The sequence below is a fragment of the Lissotriton helveticus genome, chromosome 3_1, assembly GCF_964261635.1.
Source record: "Lissotriton helveticus chromosome 3_1, aLisHel1.1, whole genome shotgun sequence".
Lineage (NCBI taxonomy): Eukaryota > Metazoa > Chordata > Amphibia > Caudata > Salamandridae > Lissotriton > Lissotriton helveticus.
This window is the reverse complement of record NC_136061.1, coordinates 888,440,073-888,452,426: the sequence shown is the minus strand read 5'-3', so window position 1 is coordinate 888,452,426 and position 12,354 is coordinate 888,440,073. Positions and strand designations below refer to the sequence as shown.

The window sequence follows — 12,354 nt, the reverse complement described above, 5'->3', positions numbered from 1 at the left end:
GATCTTCGAAATTCTTTGCAAATGATTACTGTGTTTCACACTGGTGATGCCACACAATAATGCTAGCTCACTGTTGATTAGGCATGTGAGGTACCTTTGTCTTGAGTTGAACTGGGCCAGGCCTACTTGGTCAAAGCTCAGGATTGGGTCTTTTCCACTGCTCTGTGCCTCTAATTGGGATGGCTCTGAAGCACGAAAAGGTTGCAAACATTGGGACAGAGGGTTATTGACTGAAAGCTAGACCTTCTGCAGTCCTCATGGGAATGTGTGGAACCTATACTTGGAAATGTAGTGCCCTAAAACTGATTTTCACAGGATTTCAAAGAGTTGATTATGTTTTACAAGTTATTATTGATTTGATAAGGGACTTATTATGACTGCTTTATTTTAAGTTTGAATCTGCACAATAGAACTCCTGCTATCCCTTAGGTATTCTGGGCTAACTGAATCTAATCACTGATCCAAATTCTGTACTTATCCCTTAATTGCATTCACAAAAATAGGCGAGTAATCCTGTTGCCATCTTCCATGAGTCTTTCAGCAGCCTTTGAGCCACAAACTTCCCAATTTACACTTGGGACACGATTTAACTGTGTAGACTTCTGATGCCCGGTTGGTGTAAGGCTTTAGCCTTATGTAAAACAACCTGTTCTCCAACCATCCCCTTCAGTAGTACAGGTACAGGTTATAATTTGTTTCCAGCCAGTGGTAGCTTGTGCAAAGATACAGCACATTATACATTTATAATGAAAAGCTAGGGTTCAAAAGACTACCATAAACATAGTGACATGAATTAGTTACAAAGCCCAAAGAATTCAGAGAAAATGGTAAATGTAAAGTGTGAATAGAGGGTTAGTTATTCATATGAAATTCAGTGGGCGCTACATGGGGCCACACAGAAGATAATGCGAGTCTCTGAAAAAACGCAAAAATAGTACAATAAAGCAATCACTGCATTTCTTTATTGTGCTTCTCAACTAGACCATGGAAACTGGCGGTGGGCAAGAGACAAACCTGGAGATGGGAGAAAACAATCAGCTACTACCTCAGAACAGTTTTATTTGTATCTTGTAATATTGTAGCGGTCTTTTATCGTTTCCTTTGTATCCACCTATAGACTAGGTTGGAAGTATTACCAACTAATGTTTTCAATCTTATTGCTTGTTATATACATTGCTGTCTTTATCCTATGCCATATGATGTTAAGCACTCTGATACCCAAGGGTCTAGTTCGCGCTATAGAAAACTGTTTATAAATAAATAAATAAATAAATACATTATGTGGCACATGACAGCAGACGTTTTTGAATATAGATAGTGGTGAACAAAGTTACTTTCAAGACTTGTCACTTTTTTAAAGCAAATATCGTCATCAGTGGGATGGATTCCAAGCATTTCTCAACAGACTTTGATATAGCGCCTCAGGGCCTTTACAGGGAAGAAGAAAACCAAAGTAAAATGTTGCAGGGTAAGGCATCCCACCAGCATAAGCAGGAGAATAAGCTCAGTGCTCAATGCAAAGAGTCGCAGATGCTGAGTGGCTTCGAATAGTCTCTCCCTTTTAGACTGAGAAGAGTGGCAGAGCCTTGAATACAAATTGAAGGAACTTGAGGTAGTGTGTGAGAGCTTATATGCTGTAAACACAGGTGATGTTGCATAGTCATGTGTTTGAACAGACTCAGAATTACCAACGTCAATAAAGCAACATGTGGCTAGAGTTTGCAAAATGAAGTTGCTGCGAACTAGGCAGAAAACTTTCTAATAAGCCACAAACAACATGGTACAGAAGGCTCTGAAGACTTTGCTGAAAGCATGAGTGGCAGATAAGGATTCTTGAAATCATGATAAAAGGCTAAAAGCCAATTGTTTAAACAGATACTACATGCTGAACTCATGCTCACCAATTGTGCTAACATTAAATATGGACTCCGATTATGAGGTCTTCGAGAACCTAGTGGCCATGTTTGAGTTCTATTGTATATTTCTGATTAGAGGGTATTATTGTGGCAGCTCCTAGTGCCTCATAATACAGATCTGCTAGAATAAAAAATATTTGGGAAGACAGTGGCACTTTGTAAATGTTTGTGCTTCTTGAGATATGCAAACAGGAACTCTGGGTTGAACGACAAGTCAATCCTGGCATGCAGTACTAAGCCACACATACTCTCGTTCCTATGGACAATATGGAATTTCTGGACAATATGGAATTTCTGAAGACCTGGTGAGAGTCTCTGTCTCAAAACTCAGTTGATGACTACATGTGCACACCCCATTTTAAAAAGCTCTCTTAGCATCCATAGTCAGCATGGTCTTTGGTATTCTTCATTTAAAGTGATGTGACTGTATATTGCAAGAGGAGCTCTTCCAAGCTTTCTTCACTTTAGAAGTGTCATACCAAAATGGACCTCAGAAGGATCTGCCATCATGAATGGAAGGTAGTCTCCAGATACTCATTTTGGTTGTTCTGAACCTTGGTCTCTTCTGCAATAGAATCAAGCCACAAAACAAACCATCTTCAAAGCACATCTCTATGTAATTGTTCTTTGTCACATTTTGGTAGAGTAAGTTGTAGCAAAGGAACTCAAAGCTAACACAACATGCACTGCCTTAACTGGGATGTATACACCACTAGGAATGTACCTATACATTGATCTTCTGTGTATGTTGTAGGCGATTGTATTTGGATTCTAACATGAGGACTGAGATTTGGTTTCGTGAGGCAATCCTTGAGTGGACTGATAGACCTTATATATAATGTATGTGAGAGCCTGTCAAATTTAAGATCTAGTGACCTCTGCAAACAAACAAGAAATGTGTAGTATCTAGTAGTGTTTTCTAAGATTTTCTAAGTGAATTGGTATCTTTAAAACCTACCTGAGGTGAAGGATATCTTCCATTAAGCAGTGTCTCTGTCTCATGAAGAAAATCCATTTATTTGGAGGAAATGCCTCTAGAAAGATCAACTCAAGTAGCAAAGTCCATGGGTGAAATGTGATTCTCCAAAAGACAATATACTGAATGCTTTTGAGACTAGTGACACTCTCTCAGTTGAGCCGTACTATGAGGATAACTAGCCTAACCTTTGCAAGTTTGAAACCAAATTAAGGCAGGTATCTTGGAGCACATCTTCATTTTCACCTAACTGAAATACAGTAAGTAGTTACAGCCCTCTTTAAAGATTTTAAGGCTTCATGCACACTATACCACCCTCCAGCCTAGCAGCTTGTCGTATTCATTGTTGTGGCTGGAGTTGTAAAAAGACATGCTCAGTTTTATCAGCTCTTTGATGTCTCATGTTAACCGGTAGATGGCGCCTGCCAGAATATTTAGTTCTAATGACTGTAGTTGATGTGGAGAGCAATGAACAGTGGGAATAGCATACTGTGAAAGTAACTTTGTGTTGGGAATGGCCTTCTTAGAAGGGTCACCTCAAACCTTTTTGCCTTCCTCCTCCTTTTTTTGCTAAATTCGTTTTTGCTGGCCTTAGGACTCTGATCACTTTATCACTGCTAACTAGTGCTAAAGTGCATGTGCTCTGACCTCTTAACATGGCAATATTGGCTTATACCCAATTGGCATATTTAATTCACTAATTTGTCCTTTTAAAGTGCACTACATGTGCCGGGGGCCTGTAAATTAAATCATACTAGTGGGTTTCCTGCAGCAATGATTGTGTTATCCACCCAACTAGCCCTATAAGCATGTCTGTGGCCTGCCATTGCAGAGCCTGTGTGTGCAGTTTAAACCGCCATTTCAACCCGCAAAATAAACTTTTTGCCAGGCCCAAACATTCCTTTTTAATACACATAAGTCACCTCTAGGGTGGGTCCTGGACAGCCTAGAGTTCTGGGTGCAAGCAGGACATGTATTTTTAAGTTTTACATGTCTTGGTAGTAGAAAACTATTTCTTTCGTTTTTCACTACTGCAAGACCTATATCTCCCATAGGATACCATGGGGATTACCTTACTACATTTTGTAATTGTAATTTCCAAATGGGAAGATATCACTGGTTCACATCTGATGTCTCCTAATTTAAAATCCTAATTTATGGTGAAATTGGAATTTTGCCATTTTTAGAAAGTTGGCATTTTCTTGCCTTAGCCATTTAGTTCCCATAGCCTCTCTCTGGTCAGATGACTGGTTGCACAATGGGAGCCTATAAACAGCTTAACAACCGAACCAACTATGTTAAAGTAACAGAGGCGACAAAGCAGATTAGTTTCAGGATATACAATGGGCAACTGGATGAATGGTATAATCAATGTTTAATTACCAGAGAAGAATGGCAATTTTTTAAAATTTCCAACACCACTACACCAGTGTTGTATCTAATTCCCATGGTGCATAAAAACATCAAAAACCCGCCAGGGCCTCCGATTATATCAGCCAATGGCGGAGCATTAGAGAATACCTCTAAGTATGTTGATTCGTTCCTATGTCCTCTGGTAAAGCTACTTCCTTCATTCATTCAAGATTCTGGTGATTTCCTGAAAAGGGTATATGATCTGCCATGGGTAGAAGACATGCTATTAGTCACCATTGATGTGACCACGTTATACACTAGCATTAGGCATGATGATGGCCTACAGGCAGTAAAACACTTCCTGAGTGAAAGCCCAATTGCTCTATGGTCTCATACCCAAATGCTACTAATGATGGTCTCTGTATGTCTAATGAACAACTTTTTTCTCTTCAACAACGATGTATAACATCAAGTATGTGTTACGGTGATGGGCACCTGCCTCACCCCCAGCTATGCTAATTTGCAAATGGGCTGTTGGGAGGAGCAGGTGATCCGGGTCGAGTTCCACAAAGAATGGGAGGAGAATATACTGCATTGGAGTCGCTTCATCGACGACCTTTTCGTCGTATGGAGAGAGACTGAAGATTCTGTTAGGAATTTCATCAAGAAAATACAAGAAAACTCCCTAAATTTAAAGTTTACTAGCTCAGTCAGTAGGAGTGAAGTAAATTTCTTAGATCTTACAGTATATGTCAAATACTCCAAACTTCATACTAAACTTTTCAGAAAGCCAACAGCGGGAATACGTTTTAACACGCAGCGAGTTTCCATCCGCAGAATTTAATCAAGAGCAATCCGCAATTGCAGTGACCAAGAAGTCCTAGAGAAAGAATTTGAAAATCTAGAATCACGATTCAGAGCTTGGGGCTACAGGGACGAGAATGTTCAGGCTTCCATCAAGAAAGCTAAAAAGAGAAGCAGGGAAGATATTCTGTTTAACAAAAAGGCCAGAGTAAGATCAGAAAGGAAAGATCACAGAATAACCAAGTGAGAATGAATACATCATTCAATCGACAACATGGTCAGGTCAGGAATATATTGAACAAGCACTGGCACCTTATACCGAATGGCCAGTTGCTAGGAAAGCTGGTCCAAAAAAACCAGCAATAACATTTCACAGGGCACGCTCTTTCAAACAAATGCTAGTCAGCAATATGATCCAGCAGCAGCAAGGTACACAGACAAAAACCTGGTTAAAAAAGAAAGAAGGGTTTATCAAGTGTAGGAAATGTAAAGCTTGTGGGCATGGGAAGAATACACATACATATACACCTGGTTTATCCAAAAGAGAGAAGATTAAAGGGTTTCTCTCATGCAGGATTGAATATGCTGTCTACGTGCTGCAATGCCCATGTGGCTTGCGGTACGTGGGCAGAACGATTCATCCTGTACACAAGAGGGTGTTGCAACACTTGAGGGCCATTCGGAATGGCGATATGGCTTACCCAGTAGCACGCCACTTCGAAGCACACCACGACAAAAACACCCAAGAACTAAGCCATTTCGTAATTGACTGCGTCCCCTTTAATATTAGGGGAGGCAATTGCGAAAAAATGCTTAGGAGACTGGAGTCTTGTTATATTTTAGAATTAAATACTCGGACCCCGATGGGCCTGAACATGGAAGAAGATTTAATTACACATCTATAAGGTCTTTTATAGGTAAACTGTTGAACAAGGATAACTGTAACAGATTAACAAAGAATAAGAGCACCTCTCCTGAATCTGGTTTTAACTGTTTTTTAGATTATTATGTTATTTTTTGTCTCATGTTATGCACTTTGGTATGAGAGACTTGAAAAGGATGAGTTTTTTAAGTTCGCCCACTGGGGCTTGATTGTGTCGACACTAATCGCTTGTTTGCAACAAGAAAGAGAAAATGATGCAGGTGCTGGAACACCCACTTGGGTTGTAGTTGGATCTCATTTATTGAAAATAAAAATTAGAACCCCGGAATGAGGAGGGATAGGCTCGCACTGGTAATGTGATAAAGTTTGGGTTTTAAACTGTATAGAAAGTTTTATTGAAAGTTTCTATGAAAGTCAGAATGTGATGAAATCCTTCTGTCTTTACATTTGATAATGCATAAATATCTCCATATAAAGAAATGTTCTTTTGTCACCTCCAAATGTAGTAACGTTTATGAGATATGAACTGTTTTTAATTAGGCGTAAATCCTGGTTAGAAATGCAAAGCGAGTTTTAACTGTGTAAAAACTATGAGTCTTTTGTCTAACACACTGGGTTTGTAGTCACGTCACGTGACAGCTTGTTGTAACGTGGTGGTTAAAATGGCCACATTTTGAATAGTAAAATTATTGGTGAACAAGTCGTCTGTGCCGGCAAAACGCGTCCTTTCCAGCTGTCCCAATAATGTTTTTGGCCAGCACACAGCGTCGTGAATCCTTACGTGATGGAGTGAGGGAAATTCGATATTGCAGATCGTACTTGGGCGGTCCTTACCTATACGACGCACCTGTTGTTCTGGAGCACGGCGGTTGTTCCGAGGTGAAGAGGAGAATTTTTATATGTATATATATATATATATAGCAGCTCGGGACACCGGGTGAGAGCTGCTCGAGGGGTCTCCTGGTTCCCCTGCTCCGCGGTGGTCCCTGCAGGAACATTGCATGCTGGGACCTGTAGTGCACTCCACCATGCAAAAACTAACAGCAGGTGGAGCCAACTTGCATTTAACTGGGACATCAACTTGCAACAGCATTCCTACTCACCCTCCCATTACATTCTGGGCGCTGACGAGGCCACATGGCCGAAATGCATACGCCCGTGTAAATTGCCGTTCCAGATTAAAAAGACTTCATTTGTCCCCATTTTTGGGCCTCTCCCTTTTTCTTCGAGGAAGGTTACTCTAATACTAATTTTGCACAGTGAGCCTGCGACGTGCATCAGAGGTCCCTGCACACTTTGGGCGAGGTCAACGCTGGCGCTGTTCTGTCTTGGCAGAGCTTACCTTGGTCCGATGTATCGGAAAGACTGAGCCCATCACTACACGACAGGAGGAAAACAAGCGGTGTCGGAGTCACTGAACTCCGCATTGGGCGTGACACACTGCTGTTCTCGCCCCCGTGGATGATATGCCGGAAGGTGGTGATTGTGCAGTTTGGGGACGCGAGAAGCCTCGCTGATGTGGATGGCAGCTCGGGACACCGGGTGAGAGCTGCTCGAGGGGTCTCCTGGTTCCGCTGCTCCGCGGTGGTCCCTGCAGGAACATTGCATGCTGTGACCTGTAGTGCACTCCACCATGCAAAAACTAACAGCAGGTGGAGCCAACTTGCATTTAACTGGGACATCAACTTGCAACAGCATTCCTACTCACCCTCCCATTACATTCTGGGCGCTGACGAGGCCACATGGCCGAAATGCATACGCCCGTGTAAATTGCCGTTCCAGATTAAAAAGACTTCATTTGTCCCCATTTTTGGGCCTCTGCCTTTTTCTTCGAGGAAGGTTACTCTAATACTAATTTTGCACAGTGAGCCTGCGACGTGCATCAGAGGTCCCTGCACACTTTGGGCGAGGTCAACGCTGGCGCTGTTCTGTCTTGGCAGAGCTTACCTTGGTCCGATGTATCGGAAAGACTGAGCCCATCACTACACGACTGGAGGAAAACAAGCGGTGCCGGAGTCACTGAACTCCGCATTGGGCAGGACACACTGCTGTTCTCGCCCCTGTGGATGATATGCCGGAAGGTGGTGATTGTGCAGTTTGGGGACGCGAGAAGCCTCGCTGATGTGGATGGCAGCTCGGGACACCGGGTGAGAGCTGCTCGAGGGTTCTCCTATTTCCGCTGCTCCGCGGTGGTCCCTGCAGGAACATTGCATGCTGGGACCTGTAGTGCACTCCACCATGCAAAAACTAACAGCAGGTGGAGCCAACTTGCATTTAACTGGGACATCAACTTGCAACAGCATTCCTAATCACCCTCCCATTACATTCTGGGCGCTGACGAGGCCACATGGCCGAAATGCATACGCCCGTGTAAATTGCCGTTCCAGATTAAAAAGACTTCATTTGTCCCCATTTTTGGGCCTCTGCCTTTTTCTTCGAGGAAGGTTACTCAAATACTAATTTTGCACAGTGAGCCTGCGACGTGCATCAGAGGTCCCTGCACACTTTGGGCGAGGTCAACGCTGGCGCTGTTCTGTCTTGGCAGAGCTTACCTTGGTCCGATGTATCGGAAAGACTGAGCCCATCACTACATGACTGGAGGAAAACAAGCGGTGTCGGAGTCACTGAATTCCGCATTGGGTGGGACACACTGCTGTTCTCGCCCCCGTGGATGATATGCCGGAAGGTGGTGATTGTGCAGTTTGGGGACGCGAGAAGCCTCGCTGATGTGGATGGCAGCTCGGGACACTGGGTGAAAGCTGCTCGAGGGGTCTCCTGGTTCCGCTGCTCCGCGGTGGTCCCTGCAGGAACATTGCATGCTGGGACCTGTAGTGCACTCCACCATGCAAAAACTAACAGCAGGTGGAGCCAACTTGCATTTAACTGGAACATCAACTTGCAACAGCATTCCTACTCACCCTCCCATTACATTCTGGGCGCTGACGAGGCCACATGGCCGAAATGCATACGCCTGTGTAAATTGCCGTTCCAGATTAAAAAGACTTCATTTGTCCCCATTTTTGGGCCTCTGCCTTTTTCTTCGAGGAAGGTTACTCTAATATATATATATATATATATATATATATATATATATATATATATATATATATATATATATATATGATGCTATTTACCATTGCCAATATTCTTTTTTTTATTTTTTTCAGCAAAAAGTATTGGCAAACCCAAAAGGCCTAACCTATTAAATTCTCTGGCTTCCTTTTCTAGTTAAAAGTCAATACCTTGAAAGGCTAGTCTACGTCATTGAACTCAAAAAGGAATATATTAAAATATATTATTTGTCATTGGTTTAAGCATATTGTATGCCTTTTTATTGTTTCATATATTTCTTTAGGCTGTTAATAGGCATATTTCTAGACCTGGAGGAATTTAAAACTGGGTCTTTGTAATGTGCTGAAATATTAGGGAAGAGTTTTTAACAAATTCTTGGACTAACATCTGCAAAAGCACATCGAATTACTCTATAGATAATCAGAATCAAAAATTTCGATCTTCTGTAGAAATTAAATGCTGTTGAAATTATTAATGTTGTTAATTTTTTTAGTCTGAATGCCCTCATTACATTTTGTGTATGCCTTTGCAGCCTGCCCTCCTGGATTTTACAAAATGTCCACCCGGCTTCCCCTCTGCTCTCCATGTCCTGAACACAGCTATACACAGCAAGAAGCTTCCATTCTTTGCATCTGCATGAGGAACTATTATCGCTCTCCACTGGATTCCCCATCTACCTCTTGCACCCGTAAGTTTGAACTAATATTGTTAGTATTTCTCAATGCCAGAAAATCTGTTTTTCTATACTGTTGTAGGGCTAAAATAAATCCACTATTTTCTCTATTATATACATGGCAAAAATGCTAGTGATTTAGAAAAGACAGTACATTGTAGAACAATGCAACTATAACTAAACTGCTCAATTTTATGTGCTCAATGAGAGAAGTAAAACGCCTCCTAGTGGCGATATCAACCATGATACACATCACTTTCAGCTATGGTCTGCATGTTATAAACAATCTTAAATCGCATCCTTGGACACTTGTCATGTTCAAAGCTCGATTGCTCTCTAGCTGTGTTTGTGATAGTCAAATACATATACATTCATACCTTCATGCTGAACTTTGATTATTCAATGAATTTCCAGCTACTGTTAACTCGTCCTAAATATACTATTCAATGTTTGATGTATTTATGGTCCCTGTTTGCATGGACACCTAATGAAGATTTTTTCGATCACTTGTTGAAAGTCCTTGGATAGGTTTGTGTGGGGGATTTTGTTAAAATGAGCAAAGATCCTTTGATCCTGTAATGCCTCTTGTTGGTGTAAGCTGGCAAGCAATGCTTTGCTTCGAAAACGTATGTCCTGTTTTATTGTGAATAGCCATGGAAAGTCTTGAAGGTATGCAAGCATGGACTTATGGAACCGAAATCTCTTTCACTGTAACCTTACGTTGGTTCACTAAATAAGTAATCATATTGGGTCACATCTGAATTATGTAATTAAAATAATTAAAGTTGATGCAAATTGCAACTCACTCTGATTGGTCAAAGTGACAGGGAAGGAGGTCTGCAAAGATCAGCAGACCATCATTCCTGTCACTGTGTTTTTTTTTCAAAAGAAATCTTTTTTTAAAGCAGCTTGCATTACTTAGAAGAAATGGGGCTGCTTTAAAAAAAGAGCTGGTCCCCTGAGTCAGGTCTACAGCACCTGAAAGTCGAAATATTGAAGGAGGAAGGATCCAACTCTAACCCGTTCCCTTTTTCTCTATTTCAAGTAAGTTACCAATCCAGATTGGGAGTCGATAACTTTTCAATGGTTTGACATTTGAAATTTGGAAGAGATCTCCACAACACTCCCCTTTCAAATACCCAATTGGCATACAGTCGCAGACCCATTTTAGGAGTCTGTGAAACTTTACCAACTCCTAAAATGTGTTTAGTACAAATTGCCATGCTTTTGAACACATAAATTGTTGGTACATGCAGCCCAAACCTTTTTCAAAGACCATTTATTCCTTATATTCTTGCTGAAACTGCTCCTAACTGGCTTAAAACTGTTTTGTTTAGTTGAGATTTTACTCAACACTGCATTATTTCTGTCACTTTCTAAACTTGCATTTTAATTTGCCATTTTCCTTGCAATAAAGGTTGACTTTACCAGGGATTGAGTAGTCCATACTGAACTTGTTTACTAATATTCTCCTCGATCTAACGAGCTCTTCATTGAAAAAACATATATTATTGTAGTTATTATAACTGTAGATCTTATTGTAAGAAGATTCCAACAAAGTCTTGTTTATTCTCTTAGGGCCACCTTCTGCTCCAAGAAATCTAGTCTACAGCATGAAACAGTCCACCCTGATACTGGAATGGAGTTCACCAGCAGATCCAGGGGGAAGAGGTGATATCAGCTACAACATCTTGTGCGACCGGTGTTCTATTACTTTAGGACAATGTGAATCTTGTGGCAGTAGCGTTGGCTTTGTGCCCCAGCAGATTGGATTGGTTGACCGGACCGTGACCATGGTGAATTTATTACCGCACATCAACTACACAATCCGAGTAGAAGCAGTGAATGGAGTATCTGACTTCAGTGCATTTTCAAAGCAGTATGCAGAAGTAAACTTATCGACCAGCCTTGCAGGTACCGTAAAATCTAATAATATTCGCTCCGCTGTACCTTGTAAGCCAGGACTGTTCGATGCAGTCATCAGTACAGGATTCACAACCTATATTCATTGTAACCCCTGACTTTAAAAGATCCCTGTTCGTATTAATTTTATGTTAACTTATCTTATGTGGATATCCTGAAAACGGCGCTTGAACCAGGAATTAGTAGATCAGAGATAGATACCTTTGTTATATACCTAGGGGCCGGATGTAGGTCGGTCGGTAACGGCCGAAAATCGGTATTTTCGGCCGTTACCGACCGGTATATACAAAATGGTATGTAGGGCCACATATTTTACAGATTCGGTAAATTTACCGATCGGTAAATTTACAGAATCTGTAAAATAACGAATCGGTATTTTTACCTATTCGTTAATTTCGATATGTAGGTGGGACTCTTCTGAGTCCCACAACCCTTACCGAATCTGTATTTTACCATCAAATATATTTGATGGTAAAATACCGATTCCGGTGTGCATGCACATGTGTGCATGCACACCTGTGCCATATGACAGGCAGACCTGCCCTTAGGGCAGGTATGCCTGCCACATGGCACCCGAATCTTTTTTGGGGGTGCTAGAGGGTGTCAAAGTGACACCCCCTGCACCCTTGTCAAAATCTGTATTTACCGATTCGGTAAATACCGACCGGTAATGCCCCATTCATTCCTATGGGCTTCAAAGCCCATAGGAATGAATGGGGCATTACCGGTCGGTATTTACCGAATCGGTAAATAC

General features: G+C 41.6%; 1 protein-coding gene across 4 annotated transcripts in view; it reads left to right on the top strand.

The window, feature by feature from the left end:
* The window catches only part of EPHA10 (EPH receptor A10), a 1,640,855-nt gene that overhangs the window by 439,110 nt on the left and 1,189,391 nt on the right, over positions 1–12,354 (top strand). For all 4 annotated transcript variants that reach the window (XM_078681220.1, XM_078681221.1, XM_078681224.1 and 1 more), the window contains 2 exons: positions 9,537–9,692; positions 11,256–11,591. In XM_078681220.1, the coding sequence (XP_078537346.1) occupies positions 9,537–9,692; positions 11,256–11,591 (492 nt within the window). The remainder of the gene's footprint in view (positions 1–9,536; positions 9,693–11,255; positions 11,592–12,354) is intronic.